General features: G+C 37.5%; 2 protein-coding genes across 26 annotated transcripts in view; one reads left to right on the top strand and one right to left on the bottom strand.

Annotated features, from left to right (window-relative positions):
* CAST (calpastatin) overlaps positions 1 to 15,514 on the top strand; it is a 109,624-nt gene extending 94,110 nt beyond the window's left edge. For 17 of the 22 annotated variants that reach the window (XM_043594179.1, XM_043594098.1, XM_043594283.1 and 14 more), the window contains 8 exons: positions 3,300 to 3,395; positions 5,085 to 5,192; positions 6,492 to 6,584; positions 8,063 to 8,107; positions 8,529 to 8,624; positions 9,820 to 9,891; positions 13,926 to 13,991; positions 14,933 to 15,514. In XM_043594179.1, the coding sequence (XP_043450114.1) occupies positions 3,300 to 3,395; positions 5,085 to 5,192; positions 6,492 to 6,584; positions 8,063 to 8,107; positions 8,529 to 8,624; positions 9,820 to 9,891; positions 13,926 to 13,976 (561 nt within the window). In that variant the 3' untranslated portion in view covers positions 13,977 to 13,991; positions 14,933 to 15,514. The remainder of the gene's footprint in view (positions 1 to 3,299; positions 3,396 to 5,084; positions 5,193 to 6,491; positions 6,585 to 8,062; positions 8,108 to 8,528; positions 8,625 to 9,819; positions 9,892 to 13,925; positions 13,992 to 14,932) is intronic. The other 5 variants (XM_043594119.1, XM_043594225.1, XM_043594130.1 and 2 more) reach the window with 1 other exon arrangement.
* A 1,256-nt stretch (positions 15,515 to 16,770) lies between these two features.
* The window catches only part of ERAP1 (endoplasmic reticulum aminopeptidase 1), a 49,308-nt gene continuing 45,538 nt past the window's right edge, over positions 16,771 to 20,540 (bottom strand). For all 4 annotated transcript variants that reach the window (XM_043594090.1, XM_043594072.1, XM_043594081.1 and 1 more), the window contains exon 19: positions 16,771 to 18,422. In XM_043594090.1, coding sequence (XP_043450025.1) covers positions 18,267 to 18,422 — 156 coding nt within the window. In that variant the 3' untranslated portion in view covers positions 16,771 to 18,266. The remainder of the gene's footprint in view (positions 18,423 to 20,540) is intronic.

Here is a 20,540-nt window from a genome sequence, read left to right on the forward strand (position 1 = left end):
TTCTTACTAGACATGTCTACAGAGGCAAGGAAAACAAAAGCAAAAATGAACTATTGGGATCTCATCAAGATAAAAAGCTTCTGCACAGCGAAGGAAACAATCAGCAAAACTAAAAGGCAACTGATGGAATGGGAGAAGATATTTGCAAATGACATATCAGATAAGGGTTAGTATGGAAAGTCTATAAAGAACTTATCAAACTTATCACCCCCCCCAAACAATCCAGTAAAGAAATGCGCAGAAGACATGAATAGACACTTTTCCAAAGAAAACATCCAGATGGCTAACAGACACATGAAAAGATACCCAACATCACTCATCAACAGAGAAATACAAATCAAAGCCACAGTGAGATACCATTTCACACCTGTCAGAATGGCTAAAATTAACTCCAGAAACAACAGATGTTGGCAAGGATGTGGAGAAAGGGGAACCCTCTTGCACTGTTGGTGGGAATGCAAACTGGTGCAGCCACTCTGGAAGACAGCATGGAGGTTCCTCAAAAAATTAAAAATAGAATTACCCTACAATCCAGGAGTTCCACTACTAGGTATTTACTTAAAGGATACAAAAATGATGATTTGGAGAGGCACATGCACCCCAGTGTTTATAGCAAGACAATCAACAATAGCCAAATTATGGAATGAGCACAAATGTCCACTGACTAATGAATGGATAAAGAAGAGGTAGTGTATGTATTCAATGGAATGTAACTCAGTCATCAGAAAGAATGAAATCTTGCTGTTTGCAACAACATGGATGGAACTAGAGTGTATTATGCTAAGCAAAATTAGAGAAAGACAAATCACATGATTTCACTCGTATGTGGAATTTAAGAAACAAAACAGATGAACATTGGGGAAGGGAAGGAAAAGTAAAATAAGATAAAAACAAAGAGGTAGGCAAACTATATGTGATTCTTAAACACAGAGAACAAACTGAGGGTTGTTGGAGGGGAGGTTGGGGGAGGGGGGGATGGGCTAAATGGGTGATGGGCATTAAGGAGGGCCATTGTTGGGATGAGCACATATGTAACTGATGAGTCACTGGGTTGTAGTCCTGAAACCAGTTAAGTGTATGTTAACTAACTTGAATTTAAATAAATAAATTTAAAATTAAATAAAAGAAAAAAGAAAAAAAAGAAAATAGCAGCCTGAGACTAAAATGGCTCATAGTTGCTTGATTTGAAATAACTAAAATTTTTTAAGATACCAACAAATGTAAAAGAGAAAAAAAATCTTATTAAAATAGCATAAATCAATGTAAGAATCAAATTAATCATTTATAGCCAAGTTGGTTTTTATGAATGACTAACATTTTATAAAACATTGGCAGAAATAAGAGAAAAGTTACCAGTAAAATTAAAATTTTAAATTTAAATGATCAAAAACCAATATGTACAATAGTTTTTTAAAACAAAATGTAAAACACAATTCATAGAATCTAAGCAAAAGAAAAACTGAAGACAATAGAACTGTTTTCAAACTTTGCTTCCAAGAGAAGTTTAAAATTGACTCTTAAGTGTTTAACAGCAGTTGGTCTCATGTGACATAACCATATCTTCAAAAATATGGCTTACATAGTTGCTTCTACAAATAATGATGGTCCTAATCTTAAAACTTGATCAATATAGCATTGTTAACTAAAGTCACTTAAATCTGTAGATGTATAATGTTTAACAAAGATAATATACAATTATTAAAGGAATAATTATTTATCAGTCAGAAATTAAATATTTATTTAATATTAGAATTTATATAGCATAGTAGTGTATCAAATAAGAATAATCAATTACATCCATACAGAAGATGTATTTCAAATGTCACCTTTCAAAAGTAGACAATCCCTTAATGTATTAAAGAGTATCTATTTAATTTCAAGAATCAAATATTTGGAGTTAAGCTAGAAGCATTTCCTTTAAAAACACAGTATAAAAAATTCTATTATCTTTTCTGCTTAATGTTGTATGAACAATCATTAACAACACATGAAAAAGAAATGACAAGTATTAAAAAGGAACATTTGTGTATTTGCAGATATTCCTAGTTGTAGAGAGCACATATGTAGTTAACATTGTGTATGCTGTGTACATCAGTAACAGATTAGAAAATACGATTAAAATGAGATGTCAGACATGTAAAGAAAAGAGCAATACAAGAAATGAACAGAAAAGTTAGAATATGAAAAAATTAAAATATCTAAGACAGTCTGACTCAGTGTCTGAAAAGAGTCATGACAATTCTTTCTAGTCAACTTATAAGTTATTTTTTAAATTAAAATAGTAAGGTACTTTGTATAGCCCAGTAAAATTATTCTAAAATATGTTTGAAAAGCAAAGACATAAAAACATGAAAAAATACTGAAAACCGTTTTTCAATATTTCTAGGAAAGATTAACCCAACTAAATGCAGGGATTGATTTACATGATAATGATCAATTCAATTCTGCATCAGAAAACAAAGCTGTAATTTAATGGGAAAAATCAAGAAATGAACATAAAAGATTTAGTATATTTTTAAAAGGAGAATGAATCATAATCTCAGAAAGATTCTGGAATAATATGCTATTTAACATTAAGAAAAAATAATAAAACAAATCTCACACCATATTAACAAGTATAAAGCAACATTTGTACATCATTATCCATCTCATATCAAAATTAAAAATATGTAACAAATATCTAATTGAGGCAAGGAAGGCCATGGAAAACAAGCATGCTTAATTCATTGCTTTTAGCTTTATGACTTTCTAGCAACTGTGGAGGGGGCAGTCTGGTGGAATGTAGGCAGCACCAGAAAAAGAACCACTGGTAGAACTCCTACAGAGTAATTAACAAAGAAGAAAGCTGAGAAATTGCAAACAACCTAAATGTACACCAAAGAACATGTAAATAAACCATGAAACTCTTAAGTCGTTAGGAGATTTTTGAACATTTGGAATAATAAATAGGAATAGAAATCAGGAGATTGTGTAAACTGCAACTATGGAGGAGGAAATAGAACAAAAATTAAGATTACTTGTTACTTTGAGGAGCACCTGGGTGGCTCAGTGGGTTAAGCTTCCGACTCTTGATTTCTGGCTTAGGTCATGATCTCATCATGGGCTCTGTGCTGGATGTGGAGCCTGCTTGAGATTCTGTCTCTTCCCCCCAAAAGATTATGTGTTACTTTGCATCCATTTGGAAGAAGAGAATAAACAATAATAAAATATTAAAAACTGTATTTAAGCAATGGCATTGCGGGCATAGTTTTGTGTAATATACTGTATTTAATAATTTTTTTTTCTTTTTCTTTTTAAAGAAATTTGAAGAAGCTAACCTTTCTGCTGCCATCTCTGAAGTGGTTTCCCAAACCCCAGCTCCAACCACATACTCTGCTGGCCCGCCCCCTCATGTGGTAAGCAACATAGAAATATATTTTTGCAGCAGCAACAACAAAATAAGGAAGAAAATAGGACCCTTGCCTTAGAGTAAATGAAAATAAAATTGTTGAGAAGATAAAGCACTTTCTGTTTTAGAAGAGGTGTAAGACTAGCCATTTGGAGAGATGACAGTATATCTGAAATAATTAAATGAAAGAGTGTTTATGAAATATTTCACACACTTCCCTGGAACTTAATATTATTGCTACTTTATTAGAATTGAAAGAGCAGTAGTGTGCATTGCACATTTATTTGAATTATTAGATTTAAAAAAATCCTTTAGCTTTCCTGATTATTTTCTCCTCCTTTAGATTTTTCCTGACACATGCTATAAATACTACCTATTATTTAACCTCAAGTTTATTCTATGGAATTGCTCAGTGTTCGAGCCGCTTCTCCCCAAAATTCAAGCATGTCATGGAAGAGCAGTTTTCCTCCCATTCATTCACACCAGTAAAACGTTGTCCTTTTCATGTTAGCAATACGAAAACCTCAGCATCAATATTGTTTTAATTATTTACATGTCCTGAGGCAAGGCTGTGGGACCAAAGCTTTCCCAGACTTCCTTGATTAATTTTCTGTGCAGTACCAAATTATACACTATCGAGGCGAGGAGACCGCAGCACATCAAAGAGATCGCCCTAAACCAGATCCCCATCTCCTTTGGTTGAGAACAAGTGCCTCATTTGCTAGATGGAGAGGAAGTAGCTTTAGTGAAGTCAGCTACGCTTACTTTCCTTTTGATGTAGCATCAAAGCTTACTTAGTGCTGTAGTCTTAGATTCTGAATGAATTTTCATCCCGTTGGGTCAGTCTCAGGATCATCTGAAAATATCCAGAGGCCCAAATGACAAAGCCCAGACTCAGCCATGGGTAGCTCCTCCATTAAGAGCTATAATCCTGAGCTCCAACGAAACACTTAAAACCAGTAAAATGCTGTGTGTGTGTGTGTGTGTGTGTGTGTATGTGTATGTGTGTGTGTGTGTGTGTGTGTGTGTGTTCACAATGATGAATGTGCCTGTGCACAGAAAGGAAGAATCATTATTAATTCAGGCTGCCAGTTATGCTTCAGCTCCTAATCCTGAGGTGAGGGGTTCTGCCTTGGGTGAGGCGATTGGTCAACATCTGCAATCCAAAGCCTGTATGCCTTTCGCAAGTATGTTTTAGAACACCTTTCCCATCACTTTTCCCATTGGAAAGTCTAATTTCAGTTCATGTTTTACCTAAAGATATCACTCAAACTAGGTGTACATCTTTATCTTTACTTAAATGAATACAGGTGAATAATGAATAAAAAAAGCTACCGTAATTCATGTATTTTTTTTTTTCCTAGGGACATTAGACTGTCACCATTTGTGTTGCATACACTGAACGCATCATAAGGCACATTTTCCAACAAATCAGACCGGGAACCCCCTATTTTTTGGAGGAGCCTATTTTTTTTTTTTTTAAAGAAAAGAAAGGCATCTGGGATTCAAGTGGAAGTGTGGAGAAGGAGAGATTAGGGAGAAGGAGCTCTACCCAAGGGCCACCTTCCACGACTCTACCCATCTCCTTGGTCAAAGTCTCATGAGTTGATGGAGGTCTTATTGGCCGTGGCAGGCCCACATTCCAGTAGGTGACCTGATTTTGCTAGCCAGCGACTAATTCAGATTGACTTTTTAGCAGGGCGACAACAAGGAACTGGACGATGCCTTGGATCAACTTTCTGACAGTCTAGGACAAAGGCAGCCTGATCCAGATGAGAACAAACCAATAGAGGATAAGGTCAAGGTAAAAAAAATATGTATATACTAATAAGTGAAATTTAAAGTTTAAAGCATAGAATATCCTACACTGCACATAAAAGGAAAAACAAACAAACAAACAAAAATCTGGCATTTCAGTGAACAGTTGAATGACTTAAGTCTCATTTTTTCCTTCTCTATAGTCTGTTGTATTTATTTCCTCAGTGAGGACTATGCGAGTGCACAGGTTCAGGCACATGTCCTATTAGCGAGACCACACTTAGTTATGATGGAGAAGTGCTGCTGTACTTTAATTTCATTCTCTTCCCACATTAACTTTTCTTAGTTTTATCTGGTAATAAGCATATATCAGGTGTATGGCATTTTTAGGATGACCTATTTGGTCCATGTAAGGGCAGAGGTCCCCTAATTGCCAGAGTTTTCCCTATCAGCCTCCTGAGCCACCATTAACACTGCATGCAAACCCCCAAATGAAGCGCTAAGCCAGGAGTAAGCACTGTGGAGAGGCATGTCAGCAAGGCACACACTGTTAGCCCCACCCACCTTCTAGAACAAGAGTAAATGCTTATTCCTGCCTAACAATATACAGTACTAAATGACCCCTTCACCTTGAAACCTGGAAGTAACTAGCCACCCAAATCCATGTCCCAGAATGTCCCAGGGCATTTCAAAGGATCCTGAAGTCTTAATTCCACCAGTGTTACAGGAATATTGATGTGAACTTCACCTGTATTTGAAAAATGAAATGATAATGATGCAGAAAAATAAAGCCTGTTCTCTCCTACTGGTGGCTGGGAGGTGGTGGGGGGTGGGGAGTGAATGTCACTGAACCAGTTCCAGACATGCCCCAGTCAGGTGAGGATTCGGGGAGGGTTAAAGGTACTCCCTGCTATGCCATTTGCTGCTTGTGCTGGCCCCTCAAGGTTTGCTCATGCATGTCCAAGTTGTAAGTATTTTACCTCTAAATATCAAGGTCCGAAGACTTGATCTTTTTATTTAAAAAGTGAAATTCACATAAAGACAAAAGATAGTTTATACCATTGGGCTTTATCTCTTTTCATCGTTTCTAAGGATAAATATTTCATCATTTATTTTAAAATACAAGGTAGAAACTCACACAATCTAGGTGTGGATTGACCTAGAGAAGCACCTGAGTTTACTTTGTTTTCCATCAACTATTGTTGAAGTCTCTTGAAGTCATCCGTTTTGTTGTTACTTGGAAAATAAAAATTCTGTTTTGCCTCAGTAAAGTACAATAAACACTGAGTGCTACAAGTGTTGTGTAAGTGAAGGAGAAAATATTGTATCTATTCCATGTTTGCAGGAAAAAGCTAAAGCTGAACATAGAGACAAGCTGGGAGAAAGAGATGACACCATCCCCCCTGAATATAGACACCTCCTGGATAATGATGATGAGGTAAATAAATGAAGGCAAATGTCTAGGTTGGATATATATCACAATGCTTCTTAAATTCAGATATCAGTTGAAATGAATAGGAGGTGCACTTTAACAATAGCATAAAATTGTGACACGACTGAGTGCTTTTAATGTGTTTCTGATGAACAGGTTGTCTAGAATTCTGTTGAATATTCATCTGAACCAATACCATATGATGTTCACTGTGCTGGGTGCTGTGGCATAGAGATGAATAATGTTCAGTCACTCACCAGTGCTGAACAGTGATTCCAGGGCAGTACACAGATGAATTCTCTTTGCAAGAAAAGGCTATAAAAATGATAGTTGTGGGGTGCCTGGGTGGCTCAGTCGGTTGAGTGTCTGACTTCAGCTGGTACTGGACTGATTTAATAGGGCAGGTAAATAAGGCCCTTCCATGACTTGGGGTCTTCCTCTACACTACCACCAGCACTATTCAGAGTAAGGACAGGCAACACTATATTCCCCACCACAAGTCCTATTTCAATATCTAGATATGCTCTATCAAGTTTTTGGGGTGCCTGGGTGGCTCAGGTCATGATCTCTTGGTCCATGGGTTCCAGCCCCGTATCGGGCTCTGTGCTGACAGCTTAGAGCCTGGAGCCTGCTTCGGATTCTGTGTCTCCCTCTCTCTCTGCCCCTCCCCTGCTTACATTCAGTCTCTCTCAAAATAATAAATAGATATTTTTAAAAAAAAATCAAAAAAGAAAAAAAAGAAGCCGTTGGCCTTCTGTTTCTAACATAAAGCCAGATTTTCTTAGGTCAGCTGGGCCTGTATCCTTCCCTTTTGGCTCCTCATTGCAAATCAGTTATATGAAGAAGAACGTTTCCAGGCCTGTTCAAAGAGAAACAAGGAAGCCCAGGTTACATCCTTCTCTTTCTATACTGATTCATTTGGTGGGTTTGAGGATGCCCTGGTTTGAAGAGTGTTAGCTTCAGTGTCTCTTATTACAGAAATCCATTCTCCTTGCTTGCATTCAGTATTCCCGAAGATAGCAATTCTGCATCGTGCTAGAAGCCTCCCTGCCTTGCTAATACTGCCTTACCCTGCTTGTATTCTGTGGGAAAGGTATTGTTTAAAACCCTTGCCTTTGTAGATGGGTAAAGTCCCTGCTGAGTTGTACTTGTAATCCTGGAAAAAAAAAAAAAATCTATATGCCATTGCAGCCCCTCAAATCATTCCAAAGTGTAATCTTTTATAAATAAGAAAGAAAAACACAGGTTATTTTTAATAATATTCTAAGTAGCATTTTAACATATGATGGCAGAAAGTTCCTTAATAATTGTTTCCTTCCCTTCTCTTCCACAACCAGACTCTTTCTTGAGGTTTATCAGTTACTGCAAACCAATACTCTGTTGTATCTCAGATGACTAGACAATAGATTTTACAATTACTGGCTGCACCTAAGTAAACTTTTACTAAGATCTATGTTTAACCAATAACCTGCCTTATTTTTAAGGGCAAACCCGTAAAGCCACCTACACAGCAACCCAAGGACTCAAAGGTAAATATCATAGCAGCATATTCCCATAAGGAAAGGGTTTTTTTTTCATTCTAGCTGAACTTTAGTTTACATTTTAGAAATCTGAAATTTATTGAATGGCTACCCTGTGCTTGGAATGATGTGAAGACATACATGTATGAACGGGTGTGTGTAATTTCTCTTGGTTAGCCCTCACAGTTCCATGTTTCAGATAGAAAAATTGAGGCTCAGAATACTAAGCAAACATGTATAAAAGAGGAGAATAAATGTGTAAGGATTTTCATGTTTTAATATCTCCTTTATTGTACATTAGTTTCTTAGGAAAAGAATGCCAGCAAGGTTTCCTTTTTCTTTTAATATTTTTAGTGATGTGGAAAAATGTCCCTTATGGTATTTTTGCCTTGTGCTCCTTCACTGATGGTTATTTCTGTTAATATCTCAGAAATCTGCAGCTGACAAAGACCCCATCGATGCCCTCTCAGGTGATTTTGACAGCTGTCCTACACCCACAGAAACCTCAGAGAAGACAGCAGAGAAGGTACAGTGCTACTTTAATATGGCCTTTCTTTGTGTGAATACATAGAGTTGTAGGCTACATAATGAATTCAATGATGCCATAGCATCAATGGCAATGATGCCATCTTTTTCCATATGTATCTGTTTAATATAGTAGTAATTCAAGTGCATATGTAAAACATTCTCAATATTATTTCGTAAATGTTTTCTATGTTGCTCTATAATCTCTATAGCCACCATGTTTGATTTCCACACTAATGAGTTTGACACTAATGCTTTGTCTGTGTTCGTTTATTTATTTATTTTTGTTTGTCTGTGTTCATTTAAAATGAGAGCAGTCCCTCCCTGCACTGTACCTTCTCATGGCTGTTGCCCTCTGGGATTCCCTCTCCTTTCTACACTGCCCAGCTGGCTGACTCCCTCCCTCTGGACCCAGTTCAAGCATCAGCTCTTAGTGCTTCTCCCTTCCCAGGCCAAGGTCAGGGGCCTCTCTTCCATGCTCTCCTGCACCTGAGGGGGAAGGTCTTTGCCTGTGTATTTGTAACCATGAGCTGTGCACTTTACAAAGCAGCCGTGGTCAGCATTAGCAAAATTCCTGGGACACAGCAGGTACTCAAAACATGTGATTAAAGATGAATGAGAAAAATATGTAGTACAACAGGTGTGTGGCATATCTAAGTCAAATAGAAGGAAAAGTGAATTAATGCCCTTCCTTGTTATTTTCAGAAGAATTGATAACTACAGATCTGTTTGCTGTTGTTTTGCTCTTACTAAAAACCTCTCCCAATCACTGAATTGTCAGTCCTCCCCATATTGGGTAATTTAATTTCTAGACCACCTCAGCATCCTATTTCTCATTCCTGGATAAATAATGCCTTTTGGTGAATGGGACTTTCTCTGATGATTTCATTGTTAAAGTTGTTTTCCATAACACTGAAAACAGTATCTCATTCTTGCTCTATTGGCACATAAAACTCAGTCCTGATAGAAGCAAGCTCTGTTTTGATGACCAAAATTCCTCATGGAAATTGGCAGAACATCACAGTGACCCACATTTTCCACTGTATTTTTAAGCCTTTTTACTTCCCAACTTAAACACTTCTATGTATATTCAAAGTTTTCCATTTTTTAATTACACTTGATTTGACTGCAGCCCAGAGTTAACTGTTAGAGGGACTGATGATAACAATAACCTTATGACATTTCCTTTGCTTTAGGACAAAGTCAAGACAACTGCTCCCAGCTCCAAAGCACCCAAGAATGGGGGTAAAGCAAAGGATTCTGCAAAGGTAAAAAGCACTAAATATACTATATATTAGCTTAGAAATTACATGGAGTGGGATTTATCCTTTTAGTCAATTTAGTTTCTAACTGGAATCTATTTAGAATAAAATAATAGTTTAAGCACTATCTATCCTGTAGCATATCTTGGTAAAGAAGTTGATATTAAAATAGGAACTTACTTTATAAAAGTATGTGGGACTTTAGAAATCTAAATGATCATTCTTAACACAATTCAAGTTTCTTGCATTTCCCGCTTTATCACACAAAGTATGGAAGACCCCACCATAATTGTACAGTTTGTGATACCAGCCATCTGTGCTAGCCGATAATCAGGGTAGGATCCCTTACCTCCCAAAACCCTCTTTCAGCCACTTCCCACCACTGTCTGCAAATAGCCTTGCCTTCAACTTTAGAGAGAAAAATGAAGCCACCTTGCACAAAATCCCTAAGGTCCCTTTCCACCTACCCAAAGACAAATCCTCTCTCCCGCTTGCCCTGATTTGGCCCTTCTTTCTGAGGGGTCAATAATCACCTCTCTCTAGTATCTTCAACCTTTTAATCTACTTTTCCTTTGTATTGTAAACACATTCCAGTTCTTTGGCCATTTTAAAAGCAATTCTCAAACTTAGAAGCCCTTCTGCCTATAGTCCCATTCCTTCCATCCCTTCACCAACCTTCAAACACCTATAGCAAATATTGGGAAGGGTGAATTTTTTTTACACCTTCTCCTCTCCAAAGACTCATACCACTACTTGAAATTGCCTACTGCACATTTTCTACTTGTGGATAACACATTGGCAAGACAGATTCATATACTGTATTTCACCAAATCTAAATGGCCAGTTATAAACTAAACGATTACTTTATATACCATTAAGAAAAAAAGTCAACAACTTATGATATATGATTCACTATAAAAGTCATAGCAAATTCATGGTGGGGGAGGGGAGGGTAATACCAGGGAATGTGGTTTGTATAAATTTTAGAACACAGAAGCAGTATACAAAATTGGAGAAGACCTTAGGGTTTTTATATCCAGAATTTTCATTAGATGCCACCTGGAGGGAGAACTATTAGTTCTACTTTCTAGAGCAACTTGAAAAATTATGTAGTAAGACTAATGAAGAGAAGTTACAGTGTCCAGAGGCACCTGGCTGCCTCAGTCAGTGAAGCATGTGACTCTTGATCTTGGGTTTGTGAGTTTGAGCTCCACCTTGGATGTAATGATTACTTAAAAATAAAATCTTAAAAAAGTTACAGGGTCCCACTTCTTAGAGCTGGGCATTAATGGAGACAAATGATTGAGATTTTATTATCAAAATTATTCATATTGTGCTCAGAAGGAATGCAAGTTGGATTAGACAATTTCTAGAATGTTTCCCATTCCAAGAACATAATGATTTAAGGGTTATTACTGTGATACCCAGACTGTAATGAGAAACTGAAGATACGGCTTTAAAAATAATACTCTAGCCATAGCAAAACTCAAAGAATCAAGATGGTGACCTTGGAAGATCCTGAGCTCACCTTCTCCCACAGACACACCAAATCTACAGCTGCATATGGAACAATGCCCTGTGGAGAGAAAAAAACAAAACAAAAACCCAAAACTAGCTGGGTGAATCTTACTTACCTAGCAGATGAGAGCAGCCCAAATGGAAGCAATGAGGGGACAGGAACACAATCTCACTGTAAACCCAACTGTAGGCACCATGACCCATAATCAAAAGGGAACTCAAAACCCACAGCTTCTTCCTGAGGAGCAAAGAGTTTAAACCCCATATTTGGCATCCTACCTTTTAAGACCTGCATCAGAGAGAATCCCACAAATATCTAGCTTTGAAAACCAATAGGGCTTGTGTCCACAAAACCCACAGGCTTTAGTGATCTGAGAACTATTCTTAAAGGGCTTGAGACCACAGACACACCTGCTCCAGAGTCCAACCAATTGAAAAGCACCCAGAATTTCTGTGAAAGGTGTAATGGCTTATGTTATGCATTGGCCTCTGAGGATCAGGCATCTTATTTAACACTCCCCTAGGGGCCTGCTTAAATACTTTCTAGGACAGAGGCTGGTGGACACCATCTTTCCCGTCTCCCTCTTCCTCGCTTCAGGTCATCAGCATCTCCTGGAAAGTAGTTTAATACACTCATCTGAAAACCTGGTTTTTGTGACTGTCACCCAAGGGACCCCTCTAGATGACTGGGCTCTGGCAGTCAGCAGGACTTAGTTTGTGGTTTCACCAGCCTGTATATGTGTGCATTGTTTAAAGAGTCTGTGTAAGGAATTGGCTTCTAATCAGCTTCAATCTAGGTGCTGACAGAGATACTCCCTTTTGTGACCTTGACAGATCTTGGCACACCCTCAAATACTAGGAGCCACTAAAAATAAAATTGTCCAAGCAGCCTATCACAGAGGTTTGAGAGACAGCCAAGAGCTACAGCAGGGTTGAACAAAAGGGTTTATCTCCTACATGGGGACATTCCTGCGAGACTAGGAGAGGTGTCTATTTAAGGCATAGAAACCAATACAGAGTTAAGGAAAATGAAGCATAGATGAATAGGTTCCAAATAAAAGATCAAACCTCAGGAAAAACAAACAAAAAAACACCCTTAACAGAATGGAGCTAAATGATTTACCTGATGAAGCAGTCAACATAATAGTTATTACAAAGATGGTCACAAAATTTGGGAGAGGAGTGGATGAACACAGTGAAAACTTAAGAGATGAGAGTAATGACAAAGTACCAAAGAGAAGTCACAGAGCCAAAGAATACAATATGTGAACTGAAAAACTGAACAGTCGGTGAAGCATAAGAAAGGATTAGTGAACATAAAGACATAGCAGTGGAACTCATCCAATCATAACAGTAAAAAGAAAAAAGAATGGAAAAAAAAAGTGAAGATAGGTTGAAGGACTTCTAGGACAACATCATATGGGCAAACATTAACAGTGTAGGGGTCCGAGGTGAAGAAGAGGTAAAGAAAGGGGCAGCAGACTTACTTGAAATGATGGCTGAAACCTTCCCTAACCTGGGAAAGGAAACAGAAATTCAGATCCAGGAAGCCCATAAGATCCCCCAAAAAGATGAATCTAAAGACACCTACACCAAGTAACATTGTAATTTAAAAATCCCAAGTTAAAGACGAAAGAATCTTCAACACAGCAAAAGAAAACCAGTGGTCTCTATCAGCAGATTTTCAGCAGAAACTTTGCAGGCCTGAGGAAGTAGCAGGACCTGTTCAAAGTGCTGAAATAAAAAAAAACTTCAGTGAAGAATGCTCTACCTAACAAAGCTGTCATTCAGAATAAAAGGAGAGCAAGTTTTCCAGATGAGGAAAAGCTAAAGGAGTTCATGAGCACTAAACCAGCTTACAAGAAATGTGAAAGCAACTTCTTCAAGCTGAAAATAAAGGTTGCTAATTAGTAACAGGAAACTTACGAAAGTACAAATCTCACTGGAAAGGCAAATATATAGTAAAATTTAGAATAATGTTAAAGTGTAAATTCAGCTTATATGTCAATTTATAACCTCAAAAAAAAGTGAAACCCATAAAAGATATAGGAAACCAGATTGATGATTAGCTGCTCATGAACTTACATCTTAAATAGGTTAAATAAGCAAACACATATTTAATTTCAGTTATACAAAGTACATGGTCAAAACGAAGTTTAATAACTCCATATTTAGTAGTGCCCCCAATTAAGAGAGAATCAATCACTGTAAAATGAATGAATACCATCCAATAATACCTGTGTTCTTCTTCAATTAACCCTAGCCTTCAAAAAAAAAAAGAGTAAAAAATTTAAAATCACCTAAGGTTATTTTTAGTTTACAAACTTGAAGGTCAACAGTTCATAGTTTGGGCTAAATGAAAAATCCTTAGAAAGGCCCATTTAATTTCCCTCCACTTTGTCATCTTTTGACCCTTTAATTTTGAAAAGCCCATCTACTCATAAGAATCTTACGATTGATCTGCTTTTTGATACTTAATCCAGGAAAGGAGGGGTTCAGTAATGGTTCTGCTTTCCTTTTAGGCAAAGGATGAAACTTCCAAGCTAAAAGCTGATGAAAAAAATACAAGTTAAAGTTCACACTATTTGGTAAGTTCAGGGTTTGTTGTAAATGAAGACAACTGGACCTTGTTACAGACCTGTTTATAGGCAAGGGAAACTAAACCCACTTCTTATTCATGTTCTTTTCATACTATTGGCATAAAATGCACATAGCATTGTCAATAGGTTAATTCAACGAAAAGCAATAAATGGAATAATATGCTCCTGGAATGTTTAAAAACAGTAATCTTATAATTAAAAGCTCTTTAATATATCAGACTGGGCTCTTAAAAATGACCACCTAAGTCTAGTCGACTCTTTGAAACCCAGATGCTTGTGACTGCAGGTTACCCAGTTAGCCTGTTACATCATACAGTGAAATGTCCTTATGATACTGATATTACCAAAATACCAACACATGGTGAGGGGAACACAAGTACCTCTTATGTCTAGAGGAAACTACAGGGTTTTTTTTGAAACAAAAGCAAAGGAAATGATGGACCACTTTTGTTCATCTTAGTTTTGCGAAAGTCAAGTACTTTATTTAATTCTGATGGTGACTGAAGAACTTGTTTGGATAAGGCAATCAGGAGATGTACCTTGAGAGCCCTTATATTTCTTATATGTTTCCTATGTATAAGAATAGGTGTTAATCTAAGCCATTAAAGCTTATGACCACTGGCTGACCAAATCCTAAAGAAAATAAAAATGTAGGTTAGATTGGGTTACTCTCTCTCACCACGGTCTACTTTTGTTTCGGATAACAAGGGAGGTATACTCATTAGAACTGTTACAAAGATTTTTCCCCAAGTTAAAGTTTTCTATTTTCTAAATTCTAGAATTTTCTAAAATCATTTTCATGTTTACTCATAGGAGATTCCTTGTGGCTATCTGTTACATAGCATTATTAGTAAATGTTACATTTACTATGCCTATAACAAGAAAATTATGTATTGTTCACTGGATTTCTTTTCTTTGAATTTTTCAAGGTATCTGCCTATACAATCTTCAGCTGGTGAATGGTGACTTTTGAAGGACAAAAGGCTTTGAACAACAGAAAATTTTTCTGGGTGGTTTCTAGACAGTGTTATTTGTTGACTCTTGACATCCTAAACATTGGTTATTCTTTTCCCAGAAAGAAAATGAATTTGTCTGGTTCATCTGTGTAACTGTACTGAGTATTGATAAACTTTGAATTTTTAAAAATTGCCTTCAGTTGGGAGAGACGGGAACTCTATATTTCTAAGAGATATATTTGATAGTTTCTTAAAACAACATATAAAAGGAAAAACCTTTGCAGACTTTTGCACATTCTACACACAGTGCCTGTAAATCTCATTAGTATTTTCCATTTGCACTTACTTCTTTTATTGTTAGCATTTGGAAAACAATGCTTTGAACATGTTTAATGTTCTGATTTCTCATTACCCATCTCCTCTTGGGCTTTAGAACTGTATTTGATGTTTCTTTGGGTTAATGTTTATAAGTCAAACATAAAATATTGTACAGTGGGCACATATCTCCTCTTGGGCTGCTAATAAATTAACCTGGACAGACCAGGACATGCTGCACCCAGTACTCTTTTTTTTGCCAGAGGTTAGGACTTCTACACCTTAGAGCCAGCACAAAACATAGTAAGACTAGAATCAAGTCAGAAAAGCAAAATGCAGACTATATGTCACCACATAGCAAGCTCCAAAAATAAGAAAATATGATCCTTAGAATATTCATATGCCTTGAACTCACTTTGGTTACTGTGTTAAGCTATGCTTTCCATTTTGCTACATATAAGCAGAGCAGCAATTATCTGCTTAGACCATTGCCACTTTAGTCTATGCACTGTATACCATCTGGCTTTAAGGAAGGTAGGTTTACCAAAGATAAAAACATGTACTTAAAAAAAAAAAAGCTATCTGAAATTTAAAAGCCTGCTTTTCTCCCACAGCAATTCAAGAACTAGGTTCTGATGTCATACAACTTTGAATGGTTTCTCACATCTTTTGGATGAATTGTTTATGAACATAGCACTGATATCCTTGAGGGGATTTTTGATAAATAATTTCATCTTTATTTCTTGGTACTGGATGCAGGAAAAGATATCAGGTACATGTCATAAAACTGATTTGGAATTCTTCATTTCAGAAAGCACAGCCTTCCTTAGCATATGTTTTAAGTTCTTATTAGAACTTAGCCGACTTCTCTAAAAATGAGAAATATCACCAATATTGTCCAGAAAGTGGGGGGGAGGAAAAACAACAACAGTACCTATAATGGGGCATAAAATTATATTGCTAACTCTTCCAAAATTCTCATGAAAAGTCATGCACATACATATAGGATATCATGCTTAGCCCCCTTTAAATGCTGCGTATCTATCCCATGAGAGATGCGGGCATTATTCTATTACTCTAAATCTGGGAAATATAAGCCAGTGCTGGGGAGAGTAAACAGACCTTTTCAAAGCACTGACAAGAAAATAATGAACACTGCTCCTGTGGGATTTCAACTGTATTTCTAAGTCTTCTAATTAGGTAGTATAAAGTTTTTCTTTTTTTTTTCAAAATGAAATCTTTGACATTGACAGATGTGTTTGCAGGGAAATGGCTGCAGTATTACTAATTTCCCTGCATATACAGAAATATTTTTAAATCCAGAGATTTAAGAAATGCTTGTAAAAGTAAACATTAAAGGTACCTTGAATATGCCTTTTTGTTCATTAGCAATGTCTTCAAGACTTGGACGTTTACTGGTAATTAATGATGAGACTAAGCTACAGAGTCTGAGTCTTCTTCTACCTAATTAGGAGGAAATGATTGCAAATGTCTGCTTAGAAGTAAATAGAATTTTTATTCCCAAAAAGGTATTTGCACATTGTTGTAGCAATATTATTTAGAAAATGGACTTCTCCAGAAGCAAATTAACATAGGCTCCTCAGGTGACCAAAATGAAAACCACTATTTCCGTGTTTAAGTCAAAATACAAAACAATTAAAAGTATTTTACATTAAAATCTTGGCTTTGTATGTCTTTTAGAAGGTTAATACCTGGGGGTGGACATTACCAGTGATTCCTGGTTTTATTTCTCAAACCATTAGACTATGCAATACATGTAAAAAGAGAATTGTAAACACATTCATGTCACTCTATTCCACAATATATTAGAACACATTGACATTTTTCATATATTCTTTTAAATTTTATAGTATGTTAAACTCATAAAGGCCTTCAAAGACAACTCACTGCCACACTTAAGCTAATATAAATAATTTCAGTTTCACATTATTTATTGGAGACTCTGCCATGACTTAGTGGCAGTGCCAGTAACAAGGTTTTGGGGAATCATAAACTAGGCCAAATATGGAGCAGAGAGAGAAGTCCTACCTAAGTATCAACAGCTCCCAGGTTCAACTTCAAATGAAAGCTTTCTCCTCTAGACCTGAATGTACTCTGCTTTTTTCAGAGGGACACTGTATCACTCAGGGTCCTTGAGGAAATAGACCACACACTCAAATTAGGATTGAGAAGAGTTCTCTAAAAAGGTTTGTTTTTTAAACAAAGGTATGGGGATGGATGTAAGGAACCCACAAGTACTGCTAGGACTACGAAAAGCCAGACTCCCACTTCACCCTCCCCTCATCCTGGAGGGATGAGAGGAGGAATGGTTACTAGAAGGCAGAGGTGGAGAAGGCTGGGTAAAAAGAGGGCCGCTTCTCAGGAGCCAAGCTTTGGTGGAGGCCACCCGAGGCAACCTGCAAGGGCACCAGGGCAATACAACACCCCCATCTATTCTCCCCTACCCCAGCTCCCATCTGCCCTCCTGGGAGACTGACAGAAGTCAGCAAACAAGCCTGATGACATGTGCCTACATGTCAGCCCCTGGACATGTGGCAGGGAAGGGAAAGGTGGAACATGCTTAGTCACTGATCCAGGGATTCACTGTTCAGCAGTCCTCACTATGCACAGGTCTTTAAAGGAGAGTGACAAAACAGCTTATGGATGACACACACATGGGGAGCAGGGGTTTGGAAAGCACAAGGCTTAAGTGTAGGACATAAAACGGTAGAAATAAGCTACTCCTCTACAGTAAGGAACCCACCGCTTGGGTTTAGATTGCAGGGTGACACCTGTCAATAAAATACATTGTAGCAGTAACCCATTGATGAACAATTTAGTAGCCCGTCTTGTCACAGGAATAGTCAAATGAGTAAGAAGGAAATGGAAAAATATCTTCAGAAGCCAAAAGAGCCATCTCTGGTTTGAAAATAATCACATCTGACAAAATTTTAGCATAATGTTACCACAGGAACCACCAAGGAACAAACTGTTAGAGCAGTGCAAGCTTCTCGCTTTGGAGCCACACTCTGATTTTATCAAAATTCTTATCCATCCAACGAATGTTTTCCTCAATGGTTTCAATCGTTTGCTGGACACAACGGAGCTGAGAACTGTTTTCTTTCAAGGAGCTGAAGAATCCTTTTACCTTGTAAGGAAAAATCAAATTTTAAAAATCTGTTTTATTGTATTACACAAATAAACTTTCAGGCTAGTTAAAACAAGCCAAAATTGCAGCATTTGCCCAAATTATACATAGAAGGCAGCGCCCCGTGTCTGGGTAGAATTGTGTACACAGAAATTTAAGCTCTACGAAATGAGCTCATGCATCATGATGTCAAATTCTGCATTTTTCTCTGCAGTTTTATTTATTCCCAGTTGCCAGATTCTAAAAGACTTCACTGTATACCGTTTTATAATTAAGGTTTGAGTGTGTTTATTTAATATATATTGTTATATACACACCAATGCAAGCTTAGTTTTTGTTTTTTGGTTTTTTTAACATATCTAAAAAGCTAAATGTGCAGAGTATCTTCTTTGCCAAGGAAAACAATTTGAACCCCACAAGTGCAGTCTTTCTCCTTGGGCCTGGCCTTGTAGGTCATTACAGAAACAAGAAGGTTATGGTGGAAATCTCCCAAACCGCCAAATTTTTTACACTAATCCGCAATTCATGTATTGTTCCTCCAAGATAAAATCCACACAAAGTTGTCCATGGTTTCAAACAGATAAGACACCGCTGTCTCCTCAAAAATACCTTCCCTGTTTCATGGCTGGGTATCGACTCCTTTAAGCTCACATGAGGAACAGTCTGGCTTTGCAACAGCATTGACTATTGCAGTACTCTCTTTCACCTTTAAAAGGTTCTTAACCTTGTCCTTTATGTTTTCACAGCATTAATCCGTAAGTTTTTGACTCTGTAGACAGGAGGTAAGTCTAGGTCAAGATGCAGTATTTATTAAGCATGGATTCCAGACAGTTATTTTCTTAAAAATCCATGTTGTAGGGGCGTCTGGGTGGCAGTTGGTTGAGTATCCAACTTCCTCTCAGGTCATGATTTTATGGTTCCTGGGTTTGAGTCCCATATGGGACTTGCTGCTGTCAGTGCAGAGCCTGCTTCAGATCCTCTGGCCCCCTTTCTCTGCCCCTCCTCTGCTCACGCTCTCTCTGACTGAGATGTGTCTCTCAAAAATAAACATTTAAAAAAAATCTGTGTTGTAATATCGTATTATAAATTTGGGAATAAGAATAGGCTTTTGAGGGGCGCCTGGGTGGCGCAGTCGGTTAAGCGTCCGACTTCAGCCAGGTCACGATCTCGTGGTCCGTGAGTTCGAGCCCCGCGTCGGGCTCTGGGCTGATGGCTCAGAGCCTGGAGCCTGTTTCCGATTCTGTGTCTCCCTCTCTCTCTGCCCCTCCCCCGTTCATGCTCTGTCTCTCTCCGTCCCAAAAAAAAAAAAGAATAGGCTTTTGAAAGATCAAATTCCAATATTAAATGATTCAGGTTTGTTTTAAAATTGGTACCTCAATACAACTTTTCAACGAGCTGAAGGCCTGCCCTCTGCTGTAGCAACCTAGAAAACACTCAGCATGCCTCATGGGCCTGCATTCAGTTGGAGCTCAGCCTACTGTTACATCTTTCAGAACTCAAGATTCATACTCAGTTAAAAGAATGACTCCAGGCACTTTACAACAGTCCTATCACATCATTAATTTTACTAATTATTTAATATAAGTTATTTAACTATTTTCAAATTATTTAAAATAATCCTGAAGGAGCCCTTCATGATAGTACCACTAAGAAAAACAAAACAAAAAACTGTAAGACCTGTAAACGAAGCCAGCTGCTAACCCTTGCCCTTCAACTCTTTTGACCCAAGATTCTCTCTCCTATCTTCATCTACCTTGAGAAATGCATCCTCTCAACTGAGCATTTGATTCAAACCTGCCTCCTTGAGAACATGTTCTGTGCAATAAGTGGTGTGATACAGAGACAGAAAGAAACAGTTTTATCCTACTAACTTGTTTGATCCTTAGTAAACAACTTAACTTGTCTGGGACTCAGTTTTCACTTTGGTAGCAAGAGGATGCTCTTTGCCTTGCAAAGCACGGGTGAGGATGTAGTTATATAATGTGAGTAAAGTGCAGACCCTAAAACCCAGCTTGTATCAGGGACTCAACCTCATCCCTTTCATGACTGTTTGGCACTTATTCATCCCTCTGGCTGAATTACTGTGTTAGACACTGAGGAGGAGGTAATGAACCAGGC

Source organism: Prionailurus bengalensis, chromosome A1 (genome assembly GCF_016509475.1).
Source record: "Prionailurus bengalensis isolate Pbe53 chromosome A1, Fcat_Pben_1.1_paternal_pri, whole genome shotgun sequence".
NCBI classification, from domain to species: domain Eukaryota; kingdom Metazoa; phylum Chordata; class Mammalia; order Carnivora; family Felidae; genus Prionailurus; species Prionailurus bengalensis.